The sequence below is a fragment of the Natrix helvetica genome, assembly GCF_964273705.1.
Source record: "Natrix helvetica genome assembly, chromosome: 9".
Classification (NCBI taxonomy): domain Eukaryota; kingdom Metazoa; phylum Chordata; class Lepidosauria; order Squamata; family Natricidae; genus Natrix; species Natrix helvetica.
In genome coordinates, this window is record NC_138560.1 from 16,387,177 (window position 1) to 16,412,594 (window position 25,418).

Genomic DNA, 25,418 nt, shown 5'->3' on the forward strand with positions numbered 1-25,418 from the left:
TGCTGACTGCCAGCTGCCAGCAGTTGGCAGTTCAATTCTCACTGGCTCAAGGTTGACCCAGCCTTCCATCCTTCCAAGGTCGGTAAAATGAGGACCCAGATTGTTGGGGAAAATAGGCTGACTCTGTAAACCACTTAGAGAGGGCTTTAAAGCAATGTGGAGCGGCATAGAAGTCTAAGCAGTATATAAGTCAACAATATTTCGATTGTTATTGCTATTGCTATTTCTCCCCTCCTTTCCTTGGTCCTGGTGGTGCAATGGTTAGAATGCAGTATTGCAGGGAAACTCTGCCCACAGCCTGGAGTTCGATCCTGACTGGCTCAAGGTTGACTCAGCCTTCCATCCTTCCGAGGTGGGTAAATGGAGGACCCAAATTGTTGGGGGCAAAAGGGTGACTCTGTAAACAGCTTAGAGAGGGCTGTAAAGCAATGTAAAGTGGTATATAAGTGGAAGTGCTATTGCTAATGATGAAGCTTAGGAGGGGAAAGGGTTAAGTTAAGATTTTCTGTCCAACCTGGCGTGGCATGCAAACCTGCATCGAAAGTTTCAGAATTCTCTTGAACTTTCCAGAAAGGAGAAAAAAAGCCACAGACCCACAACAGCATCTGTCAATCGGTTGAGCTTGCTCCATTTTTTTTTTTTTTTTTTTTTCAGGAGTCTATAGAGAACTGCAGAAAAACTTCTTCTGTAAACTGATAAATGTTGAGCAACAACCTTTTAAAAGTCTTTCGTTCTCTACTGGTAGCAGCTCTTTCTTCTGATTGATGACCGAGAAATAAAACAGACTCTTGCCCTATACCTCCCCCCCCCAAAAGGATCTCAAGGGTCATAAACGAGCTCAAGAAGCTTGTTTCGACTGAAGCGTAACAACAGGAAGCATGAACAATACGTGTGTCCACAACAATGCAGAAAACGTTTACCAGATCTTCTGCCTTCCTCGTGCTGTAGTCGAAGTCAACTATCCATGCTCAATTTCCATAGAAAGTGGTGGCAGACAGTGGTGAAGCTTGCTTGCAGGTGTTCTGACCGAGGCTTCCCGAGAGCATGAAGCAGACTCCTTGTCCCGACAAAAAACCCTTTTATTAATTGACTGTGAATTCTGCTCATTCACATCCACCAAAGTCTTTCAAGGGAGGATTTACAGTCACAGACCTTATCTGGCTTGGAGAGCTGCCAGGGCGATATTTGTAAAATTGGCAAGGAGTCTTGGACAGTCACGAGCCAATTAAGCAAATTAATTGTCTCCTGCAAACTCCACTCCCCTTTTGCTCCTCTTTTATTTCCTCTGGGAGGGGTCATTCACTGTCCACCTGTGGCCTTACTCCCATGTCGACCCTTGTTCCTTAGCTGTTCCCTTTGTCTGGCAACTCTGTGCATACGGACACTGGGAACAGGCTCCAGCTGTTCCTCGGCCTCAGTGATTTCTGACTCCGAAGGCAGCTGATAACTGTCAGACGGCTCTGGCCCCCTCTCGGCCTCCGACACAGAGCCCTCATCAAAGCCTTCCCCAGACTCCAGGACTGGCCCATGTTCCTCCCCAACCTCCTCACTGTCTGAATCTGCTGCCAGCTCTGTTGGTCGCTGGCAGGCCACAACAGCAGGTTCTTGATGTGGCTTAGAGCAGTGATGGTGAACCAATGACATGCATGTCAAAGGTGACACACCACACTGCTTTGGGTGACATGCCAATGTTCACCAAAGTGACCACAACTATTCGCAAAAGTATGTCCCATTCTCACATGATTTTTGGAGGCTGTGAAGGCAGATTGGAGTTTGCTCTTATGCATTAGATGAACAAAAAAGGAGGTATTAAAAGACTGCAATAAGTCATTCTTTTAATCACTTTTAAAAAAGAAAGAAACACAGGAACAGTAAAAGCTGTCCTGGATCACGCCAGAGTCATTGGTCCATCTACATAGCTTGATATTGTTTGTTTGCTCTCCAAGAATCTACTCCAGGATCCTCTTCAATTCTATGAGGAGATGTTGACATCTTAGCTAGGCTTACTTTGCATGGAAATCATCTCCATGAATTCCAGCCTGTCCATCAGTAGCTGCCATTTACACATTAGCATTATTCATGGCATCTGAAACTCTTCACAGCAAAGTTGTAGCACATCTATACTGCACACAAAGGGTCCCCAGTTTTGGCTGTCGCATTCCCAACGGATACAGATACGAAAAACTGAAAATCCCGGAAACTGACATTGCACATCGAGAATGACTTAGGTAAATCCCATATTTATAGATTTAGGAGGCACACCCGATGCTCGTTTTCCAAGTTCAGCCGCACAGCAGGGAACTGGGTCTCAGAGTCATCTGGTGAACTTTCATAGTTGAAGGTGGATGCGACTTCAGGTTGTTGGAAGCCAAGCCAGGGGTGGGCTGCTGGGGGTTCGCAGGGGTTCGGGAGATTCTGTGCAGTTCGGAGAACCCACAAATCCCACTCCTGGCTGGCCCCCACCCCCACCCCTCCACTCCCACGAGTCCCCCACGTAGCCCATTTTGGATGCAGGTAAGTGCAGGGCACGCACGGAGGCTCAGGGAGGGCAAGAAACATGCCTACTGGAAGTTTGGGAAGGTCAGAAACGGGCCTGTATTTCTGGCCTACAGAGAGCTTCCGGAGCCTGAGGAGGCCATTTTTGCCCTCCCGGAGGCTCGATAAAAGCCTCCGGAGCCCAGGGAAGGCAAAAATGCCCCCCCTCCCCCCCCCCCGACCATGGTGCAGGAGGCCGACTATGCCATGCCCACCATGGCCACGCCCATACCCACCCAGCAACCAAGCAGAGAACCCCTTGCTAAAAAATTTGAAGCCCACCCCTGATGCCAACTATGAGACAGGCCCCCAGCCCTTCCAGTTACTGAGCTTTCAATAACTTGTATGAAAAGAAGGACTAGGGGAGTCATGATAGCAGCGTTCTAAGGGGCTGCCACAAAGAAGAGTGGGGCCAACCTATTCTCCAAAGAACAGGTCAGGAAGCAATGGATGGAAACTAATCACCACCCTAGAACTAAGGAGGAATTTTCTGACAGTGAGAACAATTAATCAGTGGAACAGCTTGCCTCCAGAAGCTGCGGGTATTCCAACACACCAGATTTTTAAGAAGAGACTGGACAACCCAGTGGTGGGATACGACCGGTATGCCCCGGTATGGGCATACCGGTGCCTGCTGTGAGCACCAGGTACCGTTCCTGTATGGTGCTCCAGAGGGCCCGCCCGCCCACCCTCCTTACCTGCATTTGAGCCGATCGGAGCTTCTGCGCACGCAACGTACGGCACCTACACGATGCTCCTCGGAGCAGCTGGAGCGTCGCAGGCAGTAAGTACGCATGTGGCATGCTGCATGTGTGAATGTGGTGGACGCCCAGCCCCGTTGCACCGTATCCGGAACCCACCACTGGGACAACCACTTGCTCAAATGGTACAGGGCAGGGGTAGTCAACCTTTTTATGCCTACCGCCCACTTTTGTATCTCAGTATTAAAATTTTCTAACCGCCCACCGGTTCCACAATAATGGTGATTTATAAAGTAGGGAAGTAACTTTACTTTGTAAAATTTACAAAGCAGAGTTACAGCAAACCCCTACCGCCCACCATGGAAGCTGGAACGCCCACTAGTGGGCTGTAGAGTCCAGGTTGACTACCACTGGGATAGGTTCTCCTGCTTGAACAGGGGGTTGGACTAGAAGACCTCCAAGGCCCCTTCCAACTCTGCTATCCTGTTTTCTGTTATATTTATGCTATCCAGAGAAGCATTTTAAACTAGAGTGAATGATATACAGGTGGTCCTTGACCTGCAGCCACTTGTTTGGTGACCATTTGAAGTTACAACAGTGAAAAAAAGGGACTTACGATCGGTTCCCACACTTGCAAACGTCACAGCATCCTAACGGTCACATGACCAAAATTTGGGCCCTTGGCAACTGGCATGTACTTATGACAGTTTCAGAAACCTGGGTTCAAGGGATCTCCATCAAAGACCTTCTCTGCCAGTTTCTGGTCAGCAAAGACAATGGGGGAAGATGGAGTTGCTTAACAGCTGCACGATTCACCCTAACAGCTGCAGTGATTCATTTAACAACCAGGCACGACTCATTTAACCACACCTCTCCTTAGCAACGGACATTTGGTCCCAATTGTCGTAAGTCGAGGACTAGCTGCACCCAGTCAGACACACAAGCGTGCTGATCAGAATGAGACAGCGCACCAATTGCTTGGGGTCAATCTGCAATAGACTTCGGACCCCCGCTGTGGAAGATGGGAGGTCACTTTAGTTTCCCTTACCTAAGACCACTCTACCTGGCCATTTAATTTAAGGCAATTTGCACCATGCTGGCTTCGGGAGATAGATTTTTTTGCCGCAAGACGATTGCAAGAAGAGTGTCACTTAAACACAATACTCAGAAGGCATGACCTCATTTTGCGAGCCGCGCAATCTGAGCTGTAAAAGTTTTAATGGGTCCTTGGAACGGCACAGGGAAAGCGGCTGGAGAGAAAGTGAAGGGCTAACCCTCTCTCTTTCTCTCTTCCATCTGAAGAATAACACACACATTCAGGAATCGTGGTGACAAAGCCGAAGAGGTCACAAAGGGCTGCTAAGCCCGTGATGGATTCCAATCAGGTGTCAATTGGTACACACCGTTGGTGCACGTGGTATGCATCTGAAGCTTTGTATTTTCCAGGAAGTCAATGTGGGGAGGAATCCAGCTGAAAAATACAAAATTCAGTTCTTGTTGTGATCCGTCAGCAGCCAGTGGAGCTGGCAGCAGATTCGGACAGTGAGGAGGTTGGGGAGGAACCTGGGCCAGTCCTGGAGTCTGGGGAAGGCTCTGATGAGGGCTCTGTGTCGGAGGCAGAGAGGGGGCCAGAGCCGTATGCCAGTTATCAGCTGCCTTCGGAGTCAGACATCAGTGAGGCAGACGAACAGCTGGAGCCTGTTCCCAGTGTGCGCATGCGCAGAGTTGCCAGACAAAGGGAACAGCTAAAGAACAGGGGTCGACTTGGGAGTAGGGCCACAGGTGGACGATGAATGGCCCCTCCCAGAGGAAATAAAAGAGGAGAGAGAGGGAAGGGGAGTTTGCAGGAGACCATTAGTTCGCTTTATTGGTTCGTGACTCTCAAAGGCTCCTTGCCAAGTTTTGCAGATATCGGCCTGGCAGCTCTCCAAGACAGAGAAGGTCTGTGACTATAAATCCTCCTTTGAAAGACTTTGCTGGATGTGAATGAGTAGAATTCACAGTCAATGAATAAAGGGATTTTTGTCGGGACAAGGAGTCTGCTTCATGCTTTTGTGAAGCCTCGGTCAGAATGGTTCCCTCCTCTATGGGGCGTGTGTCTCATGTCATGAATTTTATCGAGAAGTGTTACAGGAACTCAAGCAGAGTAAGAAGATGCAAAGGAACTTACGGCTTCCAGTGTTGGGAAGGTGGGCCCCATTGCTTACACTGCCACAATGGCACCAACCACATGCGGGGCGGGGGAGAGGGGAGGGAAGCCCTGTCAGCTTAAGAAATTTCAAGGTTGGCAAGTATATCGACACACCACTAAATAAACGTGAAGGAGAAAGAAGAAAACCAATTCAGAGAGGATTTGTCAGGCTCCAAATGCCAAGTAAGACACGTCGTGATTCTTCCAAGCAAATGTCTTTATTCACCTAACTAAACCAGACTCCATCAGCAAAAAGCATACACTCTTGGAACCGTTAAGGAGGTGCGGTCTTCATCCTCTTTCTCTTACACAATAGCGCTTAGACTTATATACCGCTTCACAGTGCTTTGCAGCTCTCTCTAAGCAGTTTACAAAGTCAACCTCTTGCCCCCTACAGTCTGGGTCCTCATTTTAACCAACCTCAGAAGGATGGAAGGATGGGTCAACCGTGAGCCTGGTGAGAACTAGATTGCCAAACTGTTGGCAATCGGCAGAAATAACCGGCAACATTGCATTCTAACCGCTGCACCACTCTGATCTAAGTTCTCTCTTTCTCCTCAGGAATTCACTCCTGGGAATCCAGACTATATTTTATCACAGGATATCTGGGGACTGATGAATGTTGGCTAGATAGAAAGGAGAAAATTTAAAAGAGGGTGAAGGAAGAATAAAATGGAGTGGCAAGCATCCTTAAACTCAACGCTGCAAGGCCTGTTTGCATCGTTTCTTTAAAAAAGAGGGCAGAGTTATCCTTTGCTCCTCCAGATGCAAGCTTTGGTAAAACAGTAATTATGCAATTACATCTTTTTAGAGGGGAAGAGGAGGGGAACAGAGGGTTTCATGTGGCTTTATCTCTCATTTTGGTAACCCCGGCTCCCAGGCCATCTGATTCAGCTCCACTGTATTTTCTATTGGCTGAAAGGCTGAGCGCCAAAGAATGGAGGCCTTTGAACTCTGGTGCTGGAGAAGACTCCTGCAAGTCCCTTGGACAACCCTGGCTGCTCTTTAGAAGGCCAGATCCTGAAGATGGAACTCAAATACTTTGACCACCTAATGAGAAGGAAGGATTCCCAGGAGAAAAGCCTGATGCTGGGAAAGACTGATGGCAAAAGAAGAAGGGGACGGCAGAGAATGAGGTGGCTGGATGGAGTCACCAAAGCAGTCAGCCTGAGCTTAAATGGACTCCAAAGGATGGTAGAGGACAGGAAGGCCTGGAGGGACGTTGTCCATGGGGTCGTGATCAGAGGTGGGTTCCTACTGGTTTGGCCAAACAGGTAATGGTATGCCGCCCTGGATTGCAGAACTGGCAGTGACCCAGGCTGGCCACGCCCCTGAACTGGTTCCCCGGTCACCGCCATCTTTTTTTGAGTTCTGCGCATGCACAGAACAATTTCGATTGAACTGTGCATGAACAAGGCGTGCGCACGAGCGAACCAGCAGTAACGCCGGCTGAAACCCACTCCTGGTCGCGATGGGTCAGACACAACTTCGCAACTAGCAACAACAACACATTTCCCATTGGAGGCAAGCAGCAAGTAAGAACTGGGATCTGAATTCAATCTAAACTTCATGGTTGAAACAACACAACACCATCCACAAAGAAACACTTCAACTCCTCCTTTCGCTCACCAAACAACATCAGGGAGCGAAAACATGACATGACATCCTAACTTCCCAAAGATTTATGATGTTTGTGCAGCTTCTGACTTTTCCAAGCAGGCTACAACCCTTAGGCAGCAAAAATTATCCACCTCAGTTTTGTTTTGTTTTGTTAAGAAAAAGAAGCAACTGGATTTTTTTTTTTTAAATTCAGAAAAGTTATTGCAAATGTTCAAGAATTTGCCACTCTTTGCCCAGCTTCACAAACAGTGAGGAATGCCACATCTCATCTTGGCAGTCTAAGCTAAGTTCTTGTATGCTCAGCCCTGCAAGCATTCAAATTTAAATTTAAATACATACATAAATAAATCATATGCTCCTAAGAGTCTATGAAGATGAATATCTTATTCATTTGAGCTATTTGTATGCTGGTCAAAACGACATTCAGCTCCTCCTCCTTCAAGACATCTCGCCCTATAACCAGAATTTAATTTGGTTTCATGCATGCTTGAACTGGGGTGCTACACAAATTAATAAGTGGAGAGGTGCCTTAGATCAGAAACGTATTAACCTCCTCCGGCCTATTATTCTTCAAAGTTGTGTGAGGTTCCGTCTTCCAGAATTCCTAATCTGAAGACCAGGCTGGCTGAAAATTCAAAGATTTTAGAAAAAAGGGGGGAAGTCATTGCTTCCCCCCTCTTTCTCTCTTACCTTGCACCCCCTCTCCCCTCCCCTTCCTCATTCCTGTATTATCTTTCTTTTTATTTGTATTTTATATTAAAATAAACTTTATTTTTTTTAAAAAGAGACAGCTCCTAAAAAGAGTTGCCAGGCTGATATCTTCCAAACGCCATATGGTAGCAGCAATTACTTGGCAAGAAGTCAGGAACAGATCTTTACTCTAATAAATTGAACTAATTGTCTCCTGCAAACTCCCCTCCCCTTTCGCTCCTCTTCTATTTCCTCTGGGAGGGGCCATTCACCGTCCACCTGTGCCTTTACTCCCAAGTCAGCCCTTGTTCCTTAGCTGTTCCCTTCTCCTGGCAGCTCTGCGCATGCGCACACTGGGAACAGGCTCCAGCTGTTCCTCTGCCTCACTGATGTCTGACTCTGAAGGCAGCTGATAACTGGCATACGGCCCTGGCCCTTTCTCTGCCTCCGACACAGAGCCCTAGTCAGAGCCTTCCCCAGACTCCAGGACTGGCCCATCTTCCTCCCCAACCTCCTCACTGTCCGAATCTGCCATCGCTGGCAGGCCACAACACCATGTAGTATGTTGGCCAAACAAAGTAGTTCCTAGATTCTACTTTCAGACTGTACTTTCTTTCCAAGAATTAAACTCGGTAAATTCAACAACTTTTCCTTTTTTTTTACTGAATCCTTGGTTACTTACGTGCTTTTGGGGAGGAAGTATCTGAATTTAGGCTGCTGGCAGACTCTGCTTCCAAGATGGCTTTGTCTCTCTTCTCCTTCTCTGTCATGGGAACAGGGGGGGGGGAGGAAAGGACACAAAATCTCATCGTTTCTCAGTCGGTTTTAAGACCACAATCCACAAAAACTGCATTATAACCTACAAGAAGGCAAAGTAGGTGGTGATTTTTGTCCCTGTGCTCTGTCTAGAAGGGACCCTAGAGCCCAATTAGCTGTAAAAGTTGAATCTAGACCTTTTCCCATTCACTTTGCATTTTGGTTGTCTTAATTCAGGGAAAGAACACACTTGTGGTCTACGTATAATTCCTAATACTTGCACTTCCTAAGGAGGTCCTAAGGTTTGGTCTGGTGGTTAAGATGCTGGTCTAGAAACCAGGAGACTGTGAGTTTCTGTTACTTGAAAAGTTCAGTTACTTCAGCAACTTTATTTATTTATAAAGTAATAAAGATGGCAGAAAGAGAAAGGGAGGAAGGGAGGAAAGGGGAAGGGAGGGGGAAGGGAGGGAGGGAGGAAAGAAAGAAAGAGCTCAAAAAAGTGCAAGAAAAAGAGCACAAGAAAGAGCAAAAGAAAAAAGAGTGAAAGGAAGGGAGGGAGGGAGGAAGAAAGATAAGATAAGCTCTATCTATTTTATAAAGGGAGGGGAATGGAAGGAAGGAAGAAAGGGAGGAAGGAAGATAAATAAGATAAGATCTCTATTTTATAAAGGGAGGGGAAAGGAAGGAAGGAAGGAAGGAAGGAAGGAAGGAAGGAAGGAAGGAAGGAAGGAAGGAAGGAAGGAAGGAAGGAAGATAAATAAGATAAGATCTCTATTTTATAAAGGGAGGGGAAAGGAAGGAAGGAAGGAAGGAAGGAAGGAAGGAAGGAAGATAAATAAGATAAGATCTCTATTTTATAAAGGGAGGGGAAAGGAAGGAAGGAAGGAAGGAAGGAAGGAAGGAAGGAAGGAAGGAAGGAAGGAAGATAAATAAGATAAGATCTCTATTTTATAAAGTGAGGGGAAAGGAAGGAAGGAAGGAAGGAAGGAAGGAAGGAAGGAAGGAAGGAAGGAAGATAAATAAGATAAGATCTCTATTTTATAAAGTGAGGGGAAAGGAAGGAAGGAAGGAAGGAAGGAAGGAAGGAAGGAAGGAAGGAAGGAAGGAAGGAAGATAAATAAGATAAGATCTCTATTTTATAAAGGGAGGGGAAAGGAAGGAAGGAAGGAAGGAAGGAAGGAAGGAAGGAAGGAAGGAAGGAAGATAAATAAGATAAGATCTCTATTTTATAAAGTGAGGGGAAAGGAAGGAAGGAAGGAAGGAAGGAAGGAAGGAAGGAAGGAAGGAAGGAAGGAAGGAAGATAAATAAGATAAGATCTCTATTTTATAAAGTGAGGGGAAAGGAAGGAAGGAAGGAAGGAAGGAAGGAAGGAAGGAAGGAAGGAAGGAAGGAAGGAAGATAAATAAGATAAGATCTCTATTTTATAAAGTGAGGGGAAAGGAAGGAAGGAAGGAAGGAAGGAAGGAAGGAAGGAAGGAAGGAAGGAAGGAAGATAAATAAGATAAGATCTCTATTTTATAAAGTGAGGGGAAAGGAAGGAAGGAAGGAAGGAAGGAAGGAAGGAAGGAAGGAAGGAAGGAAGATAAATAAGATAAGATCTCTATTTTATAAAGGGAGGGGAATGGAAGGAAGGCAAGAAGATAAATAAGATAAGAGCTCTATCTCTTTTATAAAGGGAGGGGAATGGAAGGAAGGAAGGAGGGAGGGGGGAGGGAGAGAGGGAGGGAAGGGAAAGATGGTCTAACACCAACTGAGGAAGGAAGTAGTTTCATGGAGTTGTGCTGTTGTGGATTTCCGGCCAGAGAGGATTCCCAGGGGAAAATGTTTTGGAGCTCCCCATATGCAGAGCGGGCGCCCCTTTGGGGCTACTCAATGGCAGAAACAGAGGAGGAGCAGAACCAAGAAGGGGAAAATAACTTCCAAGCCAATCCCTCTCCTAGACACACGTCAACCTTTTAGCCTTTGTGACTGTTGAACAACAGCAGCCAGCAGGGAGAGCTTCTCCTGCCAGCGGGGTGCCAAGCCTGGAGAAGCCGTTTCATCACAATTACACTCAATCTGGAAGGGGCCCCGACCTGCCTGCAGCTCCTTCAACCCATCCGCCGCTGACAAAGAGACAGATGGTTCACTGTCTAAGTACTCTTCATTCGAACCAGGAGGTCAGCCGTAACCAGAAGCCCTCAAGAGCTAGAAGGAAGCGTGTTCATGCGTGTGCAGGGATGGGGGATAGAGGCAGTCCTCAACCTACGACCATTCGTTTAGTGACTCTCTGAAATGACAACAGCACCAACCCCAAAAAACCCGACAAGGCCATTTTTCACGCTTTTTACATCCCCTGCAGCATCGAAATTGGGATGCTTGGCAACTGGGATGTATTTGTGACCGCTGCAGTATGCTGGGGTCATGGGATCTCCTTTTGTGATCTTCTGACAAGCAATAGCACTTAAGAGTTACATACCGCTTCACAGGGCTTTTACAGCCCTCTCTAAGCGGTTTACAGAGTCAGCCTCTTGTCCACAAAAATCTGGGTCCTCGTTTCATGGACCTCGGAAGGATAGAGGGCTGAGTCAATCTTCAGGCGGTCAGGATCGAACTCCTGGCAGTGAGCAGAGTTAGCCTGAAATACTGCATTCTAACTGCTGGGAGGGAGGGAGGGAGGGAGGGAGGGAGGGAAGAAAGGAAGGAAGGAAGGAAGGAAGGAAGGAAGGAAGGAAGGAAGGAAGGAAGGAATAGCACTTAGACTTATATACTGCTTCACAGTGCTTTCCAGCCCTCTCTAAGTGGTTTACAGAGTCAGCCTATTGCCCCCCAGCAATCTGAGTCCTCATTTTATCCAACTTGGAAGGATGGAAGGCTGAGTTAATCTTCAGCTGGTCAGGATCAAACTCCTGGCAGTGAGCAGAGTTAGCCTGAAATACTGCATTCTAACTGCTGGGAGGGAGGGAGGGAGGGAAGGAAGGAAGGAAGGAATAGCACTTAGACTTATATATCACTTCACCGTGCTTTACAGCCCTCTCTAAGCAGTTTAAAGAGTCAGAGAGACTGAGGCAGAGCCTGGGCCATCTGTCAGCCCTCAGATGGAGAGTCAGCAGCCCCCAGGTCTAGAGGTGGCTGATGAGGAAGAGGAGGAACAGCTGGGTCCAGTGCTTGACGCATGGATGGGCAGAAGGCAGAGGAGAGGAGAGCAGGGGAAATCTATGGGCTGATCCTTGGGACAGAAGAGCCACCGCTGCTAGCGAAGCCCCACCCTAGCTCTGGGGATAAAAGGCAGGGGGCGGAGATGAATAGATGTGGCAGACAACTATTCATATTCCGGACGGAGGGCCTTGTTAGCCTGCAGTGAGAGAGAAACTTTTTTCACGGGGCTGCTGGCACTCCTAATTATTGTATTTTTTGGAGTATGAGACGTACCGGAGTATAAGACGCACCAAGATTTTGAAGAGGAAAATAAAAAAAGTTTTTACAATCTGCAGACCTTCCAAAAACGGCCCGTTTTTTGTCAAAAAAAAGGGCATGCATTGCCTTTAGGAGGTGTATAGAGTTCTCCTGGGGGCTGGGTGAGGAAAAACATGCAAACGAATGTCCTTTTTTGTTCATTTTTGTCCTCCCCAGCTCCCAGGAGTACTGTGGAAGCCTCCTAAAGGCTATGCACGACCCTTTTTGCAAATGGTGTTTCGGGAGGCTAAAAATGCTGTATTCATTGTATAAGATGCACCAAGATTTTCACCCTCTTTTTTGAGGGGAAAAGGTGCATCTTATACTCCGAAAAATACGGTAAATGAATCCTTGAGTTAGCTTCAGAGGGTTTGTTGCATTTGGGTTAGAACACCTTCAAGTTGGCTTGGTCCCAAGTTGAGCACGGCTTGGATGACAATAACCAAACTCTGACCTTGGCTTGGGAGCTAATCAATGAAGGAGCTTCTACGCCAAGGGTGAGGGGCTGACCGATGCTGACTCACCTACATTATCCAGGTGGCAGCCACAGCAACAATGAAAAGCGATCCTAAGCATTAAATACTAGCAACCTACTGAAAGGTGGAATGGGGTAAATTCCCAGGTTGGAGGAATTGGGTGGGGGAGGGAGGGGCATTGCAGCACTCCAATCGCTCACCAATCTTCCACCAGGGTCCTGAGAAACAAGATTATAAGTCTTTGACTTACAACCATTTCTTTAGTGCAGGGGTGTCCAAACTTGGCAACTTTAAGACTTGTGGACTTCAACTCTGGGAGTTGAAGTCCACAAGTCTTAAAGTTGCCAAGTTTGGACACCCCTGCTTTAGTGACTGAAGTTACAACAGCACTTGAAAAAAGTATCTAATGATGGCGTTCCCCCCTTGTGGAACTTTGCAGCATCCTCATAAATCATGTCATCAAAATTCGGGCATGTGGCAACTGGCATGTAAATTTATGAGAGTTGCAACGTCTTGGGGGTCATTCATCCCTATTGGAAACCTTCCCGTCTGGCTTCTGAGAAGCGAATCAAATGCGGGAAGCCGGATTCCACTTAATGACTGCATGATTCATTGAACAACTGCAGTGATTCGCTTAACCAATGTGAACAAGGTTGTAAAATGGGACAAAACTGGATTGTCTAACAATAGAAATTTTGGGCTCAATTGCGGTCGTAAGTTGAGGACTACTTGTACTTAAGAGGGACAGAACTGTCCACATGCAATGCATTTCCCTGCGGCATCCTAAGGTCAAGGTCAAGGTTCCCCTCGCACATATGTGCTAGTCGTTCCCGACTCTAGGGGGCGGTGTTCATCTCTGTTTCAAAGCCAAAGAGCCAGCGCTGTCTGAAGATGTCTCCGTGGTCATGTGGCCGGCATGACTAAAAGCCAAAGGCGCATGGAACGCTGTTTCCTTCCCACCAAAGGTGGCCCCTATTTTTCCACTTGCATTTTTTACATGCTTTCAAACTGCTAGATTGGCAGAAGCAGGGACAAGTAATGGGAGCTCACTCCGTTACGCGGCGCTAGGGATTCGAACTGCCAAACTGCCTATTTTCTGATCGACAAGCCCAGCGTCTTAGCCACTGAGCCACCTTTTGCGGTGTCCTAAATACACTGACACAAAAAAAGGCAATAAACTATGATCCACAAGAAACTTAAAACGTTAAGAACAACAATGAATGGCTGCTCTCAACCCTCTTATTGGACTATAAGGAGATCATCAGGAGTAGCTGAATTTCACACTCACCTTCCTTGGACGCCTGCCAAAATTCAAACGCTACCTTGAAAGCCTGAGCAACTGTGAGCGTGACGGCTTGGGCCTGGAGGGAGAGGAGGGGGGGAAAAAAACCACAGATACAACAGCAATTATAATGGGGCACTAATAGGCAGCTCCGTTTTGAGGTCTGAAGCCAGCAAAGGAGAGCTGTTAAACCAGGAACACCACATTCCTCCTTCTCCAGCTCTGTCGGTCCCACACCAGTTAAGACTTAATTTAATAGGGAGGCTGGCAGTTTTGGCTTCCGAGGCAGCTGCAGAAAACCTTGAGTGAATTCACGCTATTATTTGGAAGGCTTGTCTTCTTTTCTTTGAAGAGAAAAAGGGGAGTTTATAGAGAATTGCTTTGCCTACAGAAAGTTGTTCGTCTTTTTTTTAAAAAAAAAATCCCCTCTTTTAAACATAAACCAGCATGGTGCAGTAGTTAAAATAGGTCTGTTACAAATTTGAAGGAAACAGCTTCGTTCCAATCCTGTGAGGGTGAACCTGTGGCACGCCTTCCACAGGTGGAATACGGCATTCAGTTTTGGTTGCCACGATGTAGAAAAGATGTGGAGACTCTAGAAAGAGTGCAGAGAAGAGCAACAAAGATGATTAGGGGACTGGAGACTAAAACATATGAAGAACGGTTGGAGGAACTGGGTATGTTTAGCTTAAGAGAAAGAAGGACTAGGGGAGACATGATAGCATTGTTCCAATATCTCAGGGGCTGCCACAAAGAAGAGGGAGTCAAACTATTCTCCAAGGCACCTGAGGGTAGAACAAGAAGCAATGGGTGGAAACTAATCAAGGAGAGAAGCAACTTAGAACTGAGGAGACATTTCCTGACGGTTAGAACAATTAATCAGTGGAACAGAAGTTGCCTCCAGAAGTTGTGAATGCCCCAAAACTGGAAGTCTTTAAGAAGATGTTGGATAGCCATCTGTCTGAAATGGTATAGGGTTTCCTGCCTAGGCAGGGGGTTGGACTAGAAGACCTCCAAGGTCCCTTCCAACTCTGCTATTGTATTGTATTGTATTATAGGTGGCTCGCAGAGCCCTCTCTGTGGGCATGCGAGCCATCGCCCCTGCTCAGCCCCATCATGCCTCCCACCGGCCAGCTGATTTTCGGGTCTCTGCCACACATGCACGGAGCAGCAGGGCGCATGCAGAAGATGCATGCACATGCATAGGGGTGCATGGCACCCTGTGGCCCATTTTTGGTTCCAGAAGGCTGCAGGGAGACCTACTACCTGTCACCTCCCACCTGTGACTTTACTCCCAAGTCTACCCTGATTTTTGAGTTGTTCTTTTCTTCTGGCAGCTCTGCGCATGCGCACACTGGGAACAGGCTCCAGCTGTTCCCCTGCCTCACTGCTGTCTAGCTTTGAAGGCATCTGGTCGCTGCAGAGCCCTCATCTGAGCCTTCCCCAGCCTCCAGGACTGGCCCATGCTCCTCCCCAACCTCCTCACTGCCCAACTCTGCTGCCAGCTCCTCTGGCCACTGGAGGGCCACAACGCACTCTTCCAGAAGGCACTGAAAATCTGATTCTGCCAGCTGGCCTGGGGAATGCAGAGCGAAACGGAGCCCATTTAATGGCTCATATGTTGTGTTGTTGCCATGATGGTCGGTTATTTTATTTTATTATATGATTATTTCTTTTATTAGTTTTATAGATGTGGTTTTTATATTCCTGTCAGCCGCTGGGAGTCACCATGTGCAAATAGGCGGCAATTATAAATTCCTAAAATAAAATAAACATAATCGATGTTAGCCAAACTCAGGTGCCCACAGTTCAAATATTCTCTTCTATCAGTGCAATTAGTGTATCAGTTGCTGTCTTTCCTGAAACAGGAGAAATAGGCAATACGGATTCCATCCACTCATCTCTATTTTTATTTATTTATTAAATTTATTTGCTGCTCGTTTTGTATCAAACGATCTCTGGGTGGCTTATAACTCACCATGCAATTAGATTACTATAATATGCCCTACCTGCTCTTAAAATTTTCTTGGAAGCTACTATTGGTCCAAACTGACCAGCTTAATGACTGACACCAGTTTCCCTTTATCATATTACGTTATTATTATCTAACTGGGGCTATTAAGCTTTGGCTACTAATAAGATTCTAGGAGCAACTCAAAGTAAACTTTGACATAAAATCCTATCTGGCTAGGCATCGGGTTACTCGCAAGACCACTAAACAGATTTGACCTATTCAAGGAAATCCTCCAAGGAGAATCTACTCACGGTGCCTTACTTCCTTGAGATAAAAAGATCTGAAGCCCCAAAGGACACCTAGTTCTCGACTTACAGCAGTTCATTTAGTGACACCTGAAGTTACGACGACACTGGAAAAAAGTGACTCGTGACCATTTGTCACACATTGCAGCAGTCATGTGATCAAAACTCAGAGGCTTGGCCACTGACTCGTACTTATGACAGTTGCAGTGTCCTGGGAGGGGGGGGTATGGGATCACGTTTTGCGACTCACTGGAGGAGCCAAATTCACTGTACAACTGTGTTATTAATTTAACAACTCCAGTGATTCACTCAACGTAGCTCTTCCAGAGGCTTTTAGGAAATAACAGCTCAGGTCCTTTATTCATCTGTTATTTATTCTTAGCTATTATTCATATGCCCTTGTGGTACCCTGTATTGTGCTGTTCTTCCATACTGTGCAAAGTTTTATTGCATTTTAATAACTTCTTATAAGCCATCGTCAGTCTAGAAAATACTGAATACAAATTTCTGAATACAAATCAAACCCGTACCATGTATTACAAAACATTAACAAGAAATGCCCAGGGTTCTACCACCTTGCTTATCCAGCATTTTGAACTACAGCATAGTTTCTCATTCAAAGATTCTTCCCCAGCCAATCCCTTCCATGTGGCCTACGGGGTTAAAACGACTCTATTTTTTCTTTCCCCCTATGAAATGAGATAAAACCTGAAATATTTTGCAAATAAGTTCTAGACCTCTATCTGGCCTAGTACAGATCATTTTTGGAAATAAATATGGAGTTGTTGGGTTCTTTTTGAATATCACTTTTTCCTTCCTCTTCTCACCTCTATTAATACCTCAACTTAGAATTGAAGTGTGGAATATAACCGTCCGTGGTGTGTGTGTGTGTGTGTGTCAGAGGTGGGTTGCTAATCTTTTTACTACCGGTCCGGGTGCGCTCCCTCATGTGCGCACAACGCTTCTGTACATGCGCAGAAGCATCCGGGCGGGTGAGTGGGGGGAGCCTCCCGCTGCCGCTACTACCGGTTATTACCCACCTCTGGTGTGTGTGTGTGTGTGTGTGTGTGTGTGTGTGTGTGTGTGTGTGTGTAACCAACCATAAATTATTACTATGTGTTTAGATTTAGACTAGGAGGCTGAACTCTCCTAGTAGTAACTGGAGATTGATCGATTGATTGAGTGATTTAACACAGGCCTTGGTATTAAATTTATACAGCTGTCCATCTCGTATGAAAGTGACTCTGGGTGATATACCACACTCAAAGTTAATCCTTCCGGATACTGGGGTTCTCTCTCACATCCTAATGAGTGGAGGTTCCTTTCCTGGGATGCATCATCAGGAAAAAGAGATTCAAACCCTGCTACATAGGGCAAGGAGCTGCGTGGCTTAGTGGTTACAATGCAGTACTGCAGGCTAATTCTGCTCACTGCCAGGAGTTCGATCCTCACCGGCTCAAGGTTGACTCAGCCTTCCATCCTTCCGAGGTCGATAAAATGAGGACTCAAATTGCTGGGGGCAAGAGGCTGGCTCTGTAAACAGCTCAGAGAGGGCTGTATGAAGCACTATATAAGTCTAAGTGCCATTTCTCTATTTGGAATACTGTGTTCAGTTCTGGAGACCTCACTTGATAAAAGATACGGATAAGATTGAGTGAGTCCAGAGACAGGCAACAAAAATGGCACAGCGTCTGAGGAACAAACTTATCAGGACAGATTGGAGGGACGGAGTATGTACACCCTAGAGAACAGAAGAGAAAGAGGGGGACATGGCTGAAGCCATTAATTATATTAAGGGTGTGGATCAGGTTCTAGAACAGGGATATCAAACTCGATTTCATTGAGGGCCGCAACAGGGTTGTGTTTGACCTCAAGGGGCCAGGGTGGGCGTGGCCAGCTTGATGTCATGTTGGGAGCACCTGTGTTGACCCGAGCGCTCTGCCAGCGAAAACGAGCTCCCAAGTTCTGTTTTCGGCTGTAATGGCCTCCTCCAACACTCTGTCAGCAAAAATGGAGGTTGGGAGGGCTGCGGATGGCGCTCCTGAGCTCTGTTTTTGCTGACAGATGCACCGCGGGCCAGTCCTTCGTTGTTTGCAGGGCAGCCCCAGATCCGGCCCCGGGGCCTTGAGTTTGACACCCCTGTTCTAGAAGGTCGTATTTTCAACAGTAAGCAAAAATCAAGAACATGGGGGCGTTAACCTCAAACTGACAGGAAGGAAGTTCAAAAGTAACATTAGAAAGTATTACTTCACAGAAAGAATAGTGGAAGAACCAACTTCCAGCAGAGATGGTGGGTCGATCATCAGTAAATAAGTTTTAAAATGCTCGGGATAAATGTATGTCCATCATCCAACAAAAAAATAAAAAAAAAATAAAGGAAAATACAAAAACAATAATAATTAAATATAATAAATAAATTGAAAAGGAGACAAAAACAAATAAACTCAAAGGGCAGACTTGACGGACCACTAAACTTTTTCTCTGCCCTCGTTTTTCTGTTTCTATAAATGATGAAAGTTAAAGATAAAGGTTCCCCTGGCACATGCGTGCTAGTTGTTCCCGTCTCTAGGGGGCGGTGCTCATCCCCGTTTCAAAGCCGAAGAGCCAGCGCTGTCCGAAGACGTCTCCATAGTCATGTGGCTGGCATGAGTAAACGCTGGAGGCGCACAGAGCGCTGTTACCTTCCCACCAAAGATGGTTCCTATTTTTCTACTTGCATTTTTATGTGCTTTCTAAATGCTAGGTTGGCAGAAGCTGGGACAAGTAACAGGAGCTCATTCCATTACACGGCGCTAGGGATTCGAACCGCCGAACTGCCGACCTTTCTGATCAACATGCTCAGTGTCTTAGCCACTGAGCGACCGCGTCCCCTCAATCATCATTATCTGAGTTTAAAAATGCTTGGGATAAACCTATGTCTGTCATTGACAAAAAATAAAAAATAAAGGAATAATAGTAATAATTAAATATAATAAATAAATTGAAAAGGAGACAAAAACGAATAAACTCAAAGGACAGACTTGATGGACCACTAGGCTTTTTTCTGCCCTCGTTTTTCTATGTTTCTATAAGTGATGAAAACTGTCAATCAATTATAAATCCCATTCACGGGGCAGCCAGTGCTTCGTCAAACTATCCAGAAAGTGGCACCCATTTTTACCTGCACATCTAGTTAGCTTAGAAGGCCTGTTGTGATAAAGGTGAATCACAGACTCTGGGGTTAATTGCCACAAGACTGCATGCTGGCACAGGATTAATATTACAGTTTCTTCTCTCCCCATCTATTCCCAGCTAAAAAAACAGTGAGTTGCAGCAAAATGTAGCTCCAAAGCTGCAAACAGCTGATCAAGATTCAGCACAAAATTCAGCTTGAGATTCCACAATTCTGGAATAAACGCTGTGGCATAAAAAGGCCTGGGAATTAAGTAGCTAATCAAAGAGGGGCAACGTTCATGCATTTTGCTAAACCCCAACATGCTGTGTTTGGTTTTAATCCAGGTTGTTTTATTGAAATAGCCTACTCTACCTTGAAACCTGTGGTTTCTTAAGCTCCTGTGTAGGCAAACCCAGACATCGTTCTTCGTTTCGGGTTTTAACATCTTTTTTTTTGTTCCACTGGTTAATTGATCTAACTGTCAGGAAATATTTCCTTAGTTCTAGATTGCTTCTCTCCTTGATTAGTTTCCACCCATTGCTTCTTGTCCTGCCCTCAGTGCTTTGGAGAATACTTTGACTCCCTCTTCTTTGTGGCAACCCCTGAGATCTTGGAACACTGCTCTCATGTCACCTCTAGTCCTTCTTTTCCTTAAACTAGACATACCCAATTCCAGCAACTGATCTTTATATGCTTCAGCCTCCAGTCCCCTACTCATCTTCGTTGCTCTTCTCTGCACTCTTTCTAGGATCTCCACATCTTTTTTTACATTGTGGTGACTAAAACTGGATGCAATAAGTGTGGCCTTATATATAGCAAAAGCAATGCTGTATAACATTACACAATTGTTGACTTGGATAACATGTACCAGGCAGAACTCAGAAAAATTATGGCTTATCGAGATGCCTGAACAAGAACTATAATTCACTCCAAGACAGTAGCTCTCTCTAAGAAAGTTATGACAAATAAATAGATAGGTAGAGAATTTTGCACAGACATTTGGTTTTCTTATAGATTAATGGATGCTGTAAACCAGCCCCCCCCCCCAAATCAAGTTCTATGATACCGATGAGAAACCTCCCACCCGTTATCTGGCTGGCACGTTGGACACCCCCGAGCGATGGGGCTGTTTAGAACAACAGATAAAATTTGTACCTGTGCCAGTGTGACATGAAAGGGGGGGAAAAGAGATTTTGTCAGAGCCACTTAAATCTTTGGTGGAGGAGCAAAGTACTTTTTTTTATCAGGGTGGGGGAAAAAAAGAAAAAAGACAACAACTCCTTAAATATGGTAATTAAGTATGAAACTCTTCACAGCTGTTTACAATTTCAGCTGTCACATTCAAATCAAGTTTAATAGACCCAGATAATGCTGTGAATTGCCCAGGCGCTAAAAATACAGAGTAATTATATGCCGGAGATGTGAAAAATAGACATACAGAGTCCATGCCCTGAAGTTGTGCACCCCTGTCTTCGTATTTCTGCTAATGTCCAATTGGCAGTCAATTTTTTTTTGTCTGGGGAGAAAAAAAGAGGAGAGGGAAAACACCTTTGGCAGGGAAAGTTTTCAAGGGCATTTGAAACCCCGCAGTGAAATTAGAAATAGCTACGGTAGTTCTGTCCTTTGGAGAGTGTGATGTGGGGATTGATCTCACAAAGCAAAGCAAATAAAACCTGGCCCCCTCCAAAGGAAAGCCCTTCTACAGGTGGTCCTATAAGCTATAACTATAAGGGAGTTCTGAAAGTTGGCCATGGGACTGTCCCTGTTTTATGACCTTTCCTGAGGCGGTTGTGAAGCGAACACGATCGGCATACAATGGCTGCTGTGGTTGTTAAACGAATGCCTCGATCGTTAAGCGAACCAATGGGTTGCTATGGGGGGGGGGGTTACCGAAACCTGGAAATGCCCCATGGGAAGCCATAGGAATTGAATCAACGAACCCACCCGTAACTTTTCCACTTAATACTGACCATTTTCTTCTTGGAACAGAGGAAAGCATGGCACTCCAGGTTCTCGTTGTGCTGACTCTGAGCAATGTAGGCAAACACTTTGTCGTGCACTTTGTCTGCTGTACAGTAGGATATCCTGTGAACATTGAGAAAAGGAAGGGAGGAAGGAAGGAAGGAAGGGAGAGAGGGCGGGAGGGAAGGGAGGGAAGGGAGGAAGGAAAGGAGAGAGGGAGGGAGGGAAGGGAGGGAGAAGGGAGGGAGGGAGGGAAAGAAGGAAAGGAGAGAGGGAGGGGAGGGGGGGAGGGAGAGAGGGAGGGAGGGAAGAGAGGAAGGAAAGGAGAGAGGGAGGGAGGGAAGGTAGGGAGAAGGGAGGGAGGGAAAGAAGGAAAGGAGAGAGGGAGAGAGGGAAGGGAGGGAGGTGAGAGAAAGAAGGGAGGGAGGGATAGAAGGTAGGAAAGGAGAGAAGGAGGCAGGGAGGGAGAAGGGAAGGAAGGAAAGGGAGGGAGGGAGAAGAGAGGAGAGAGAGGGAGGGAGAAGGGAGGGAGAGAAGGAAGTAAAGAAAGGAGAGAGGGAGGGGGAAGGGATGGGAGGGAGGGAGGGAGGGAGAGGGAAGGGGAAGAGGAGGGGGAGGAAAAGGAGGAGAAGAAAAAGGGGAAGGAGAAACAGGAGAAGGAGAAGCAAAGGGAGAAGGAGAAATAAAAGGAGAAGGAAGAGGAGGAGGACAAGGAGGAGGAAGAAGGACAAGAGACAAAAGTAAATAAAAAGAGAAAAGACGTTAAGAACTCAGCAAGGAGAGGAAAATGACCAACATCCTTTCAACTAAACACCCACCCACGTGAAGTCCTTCATCATTTCCAAATTCTGACATGAAAGCGTCACGTGCAAATCAGCAATAACGGGGCCTCATACTTGCGCTAGAAGAGCATTTAAAAACACAGCTCCGTTCCTTTTGTCAGCTGCTGCGATGGCCTGTTCAGATGAAACATTTCTGTCTTAAAATCATCTCTGCTCTTCTCATTAGGAGAATGACATCAGGCAGCCACAAACAATCTTGATCACAGCAACGTGTTGGACGTGAAGCTGCCTTGAAATGATTTGGAAACACAGCTGTTCAAAGTGTGGGAGATGAGCAGCCAAAACATATAATACTTAGAGCGCCACTGCAATTGGCTGCCTATTGATTTTCCCATTTCCCTGTTAAAGTGTCATTAAAAATTCTAAACATGACCCTTTCTAGCCAGGTCTGGGCTGGTGATCTAAATAACCGTCTGCATTCACATGCATTTACCCAGAGCTGGAGATTGGCACCTGGGCATCTTCTGAATGCCAGCCTATTGCCCAAATAGAGAAAGCCTGCCCAAAATCAGCCAACTTCATAATTCCAATTGAAATTATGCTTTGTTAAAGTATTACCACCATTGTATCATTTTTGTCTTTGTTAAATTCTTCAGTAGTGACAATAAAACGCAAAATGCAAGACTGCACAGGCACAAACCACAAAATAAAGTTAATGAAAGAGCGACCACAATCCATCATCATAAGACGGCATCAAATGTATTCTCAGGTTCAAAGAACCGAGAAAGACACGTAGCGATTCTTCCAAGCTGATTTCATTATTGTTGCCAAACCTATAGAGACCAGGGGTGGCGAACAAGTTCGACAAAAAGAGCCAAAATTTTAAACTGTGAGAGTCAGAGAGCCACACCACGCAGTGACCTGCCAAAACAGACCCGGAAGCAATGTTCCCTCTAATTTTTTTTCGATGTGAGCAGAAAAGTATAGTGTTTGAGCGGCACATTTTCATGCCTGAGCACCCGAATTTTTTTCACAGATGTCACCTAAGACAACAATGAAATCAGTATTATTTGAAACTCAAAGTTATGTTTCTTCAATATCAGTATCACTTAACAACGCTCCTGCTTAGCAACCAAAATGTTGGCTCAGAAACTCTGGCATTTGAAGCACGCAACTCTTAAAGCTGTCAAGTTACAAGACCCTTGCACCCCTAACCCTTTAGGGAAAAAAAACCCCAGGGGTCTTCAAACCTGACAGCTTTAACACTTGTGGACTTCAACTCCCAGAATTCCTCCTCCAGTCATGTTGTAGCGACGTCATCTGCGTGGATCTGCTCCATCTTTGCTTTCTTCATTGTGGGCAGGGCTTCTGCTGAAGATGCCGACGAGTACGAGTTGCCACCAGAATAACTGCTGCTACCTCCTCCTCCTCCTCCTCCAACAGAATCACCAGATTTGCTCCTGAGCTCAGCGCTGGGTTACCTCTGCCCCCTCCCCCTCCTCCGTGCTTTTGAGGAGCCATGAGGCTTTTTTTCCCCTGCTCCCCCCCCCGCCTTCCTACTGGCTCCTGCAGCCTCATGGCTCCTCAAAAGCACGGCGGAGGAGGAGGAGGGGGCAGGGGTAACCCAGTGCTGACTGAGCTCAGCTGCTCCGAGCGGAGGGGAGGCGCCGCTGCCACGCGCGGAGATGCCGGCTGGAGCTTTGGCGGCTTCATCTCAGCCGCAGCGCCGGGCGGCAAATCCGGCAGTGCTGCCTGTTAGAGGAGGATGAGGAGGAGGTGGCAGCAGTTCTTCCGGTGGCGGTAGGGGCTTTGGGGCTTCACAACTAGCCTCAGTCGCCCCGTGCTCCTCAAAGCAAGTCTGGGGAAGTCCTTTGCAGGCGGCCCGTTCTAGCTGCCTGCAAAGGACCTCCCCAGCTTCCGAAAGGGAGCGCACGATCCGAGCCACAGTATACTAAATAATGATAAGAGGCAAAGAGCCTCATTTATTTTGGCCGGGAGCCGCATGTGGCTCGCGAGCCGCGTGTTCGCCACCCCTGCTATAGACAGAATCTTGCCAGATTAAGCACTCTACTATAGTTACCGTATTTTTCAGAGTATAAGACGCACCAAGATTTTGAAGAGGTAAATGTTTAATAAAAGTTTTTGCACTCTGCAGACCTCTCAAACCCTCTGCACACCTCATTTTTTTGTGAGAAACGGGGCATGCAGAGAGTTTGAGAGGCCTGCAAAGTGCTCCTAGGGGCTGGGGGGCAAAAACGAGCAAAAAAACGGGCCATTTTTCACAAAAACGGGCCATTTTTCGTCAAAAAAAGGGCATGCATAGGCTTTAGGAGGCTTGTAGAGTGCTCCTAATGGCTGGGGGGGGGATGAGCAAAAAATGGCCCATTTTTCGCTTGTTTTTGTCCTCCCTGGCCCCCCAGGAGCACTTTGCAGGCCTCCCAAACCTTCTGAATGTCGATTTTTGTGAAGGGGGTGGGGTTTCAGGAGGCCAAAACTGCTGTATTCAGTGTATAAGACCCACCCAGATTTTCAGCCTCTTTTTTAGGGGGGGGGGAGATGCATTTTATACTCCAAAAATATGGCACCTCAAACATATACTCTGTGAACTATTAGGGAGGGACTGTCTTCACTCTCTTTCTCTCACACAAAATATCTAGACTGAGTGCCTCTTACTGCTCTGGAATGCAGCCCCTCCCTCCTGGGGATCTATTGCTTTACTATATTCCAGTTAGAGCGCCAGATTTCTTCCTTAGCCTCCTCACGGAGGGATGGTTGTTGCAGTGCTAACAGAACCTCACTTGTACCCCCCAAAGTGAGGGCCATTATTGAGCAACAGTGACCGAGAGCCAGTTTGGGACAGTGATGAAGGTGCTGGCTTAGAAACCAGGAGACAGTGAGTTCTAGTTCCACCTTCTGGCTGGGTGATTTTGGGTCCTATCACCAGGACACTGTGAGTTCTAGTCTGACATTAAGCACAAAAGCCCGCTGGGCGGCTTTGGGACAGTCATCAGGAGACTGTGAGTTATAGTCCTACTTTAGGCATGAAAACTGGCTGGGGACTTTGGGACAATCTCCCTGTCTCTCTCTCACCCCAACTCACCTCACAAGGTTGTTGTTGTGGGGAAAAGAGGAGGAGGAGGGAGGAGTGTTAGTTATGTCAACCACTTGGAGTTATTTATAAAGAAATAAAGGTGGGATACAAATCCAGTCAATTAATCAATAAACAAATACGAAGTATGGACCCTAAGAGTTCCCTCATGGCATACTGTACATATATACTGTACATATACTCTCCCTGTGTGTGCGTTTGTCTGCTTGTCTGTCTGTCTATCATCTAGCTATACATACATGCATACATACATACATACCAGTGGTGGGTTACGACTGGTATGCCCTGATATGGGCGTACCAATGCCTGCCGGGAGCACCGGGTACCCTTACAGTACGGTGCTCCAGAGGACCTGCCCACCCACCCATACTCACCAGTATTTGAGCTCTTTGGCATTTCTGTGCACACGCACAGAGCATATGGCCCCTGTGCGATGCTCCGCCAAGCAGCTGGAGCATCACGGAG

General features: G+C 46.5%; 1 protein-coding gene across 9 annotated transcripts in view; it reads right to left on the minus strand.

Annotated features, from left to right (window-relative positions):
• LDLRAP1 (low density lipoprotein receptor adaptor protein 1) overlaps positions 1–25,418 on the minus strand; it is a 632,547-nt gene that overhangs the window by 506,802 nt on the left and 100,327 nt on the right. For all 9 annotated transcript variants that reach the window (XR_014176144.1, XR_014176145.1, XR_014176146.1 and 6 more), the window contains 3 exons: positions 21,071–21,185; positions 13,694–13,766; positions 8,420–8,500 (listed from right to left, as the gene is read on the minus strand). Coding sequence is in view for 6 of the 9 variants with exons in the window: in XM_081961996.1 (XP_081818122.1) it covers positions 8,420–8,500; positions 13,694–13,766; positions 21,071–21,185 (269 nt within the window). In the remaining 3 variants the exon portion in view is untranslated. The remainder of the gene's footprint in view (positions 1–8,419; positions 8,501–13,693; positions 13,767–21,070; positions 21,186–25,418) is intronic.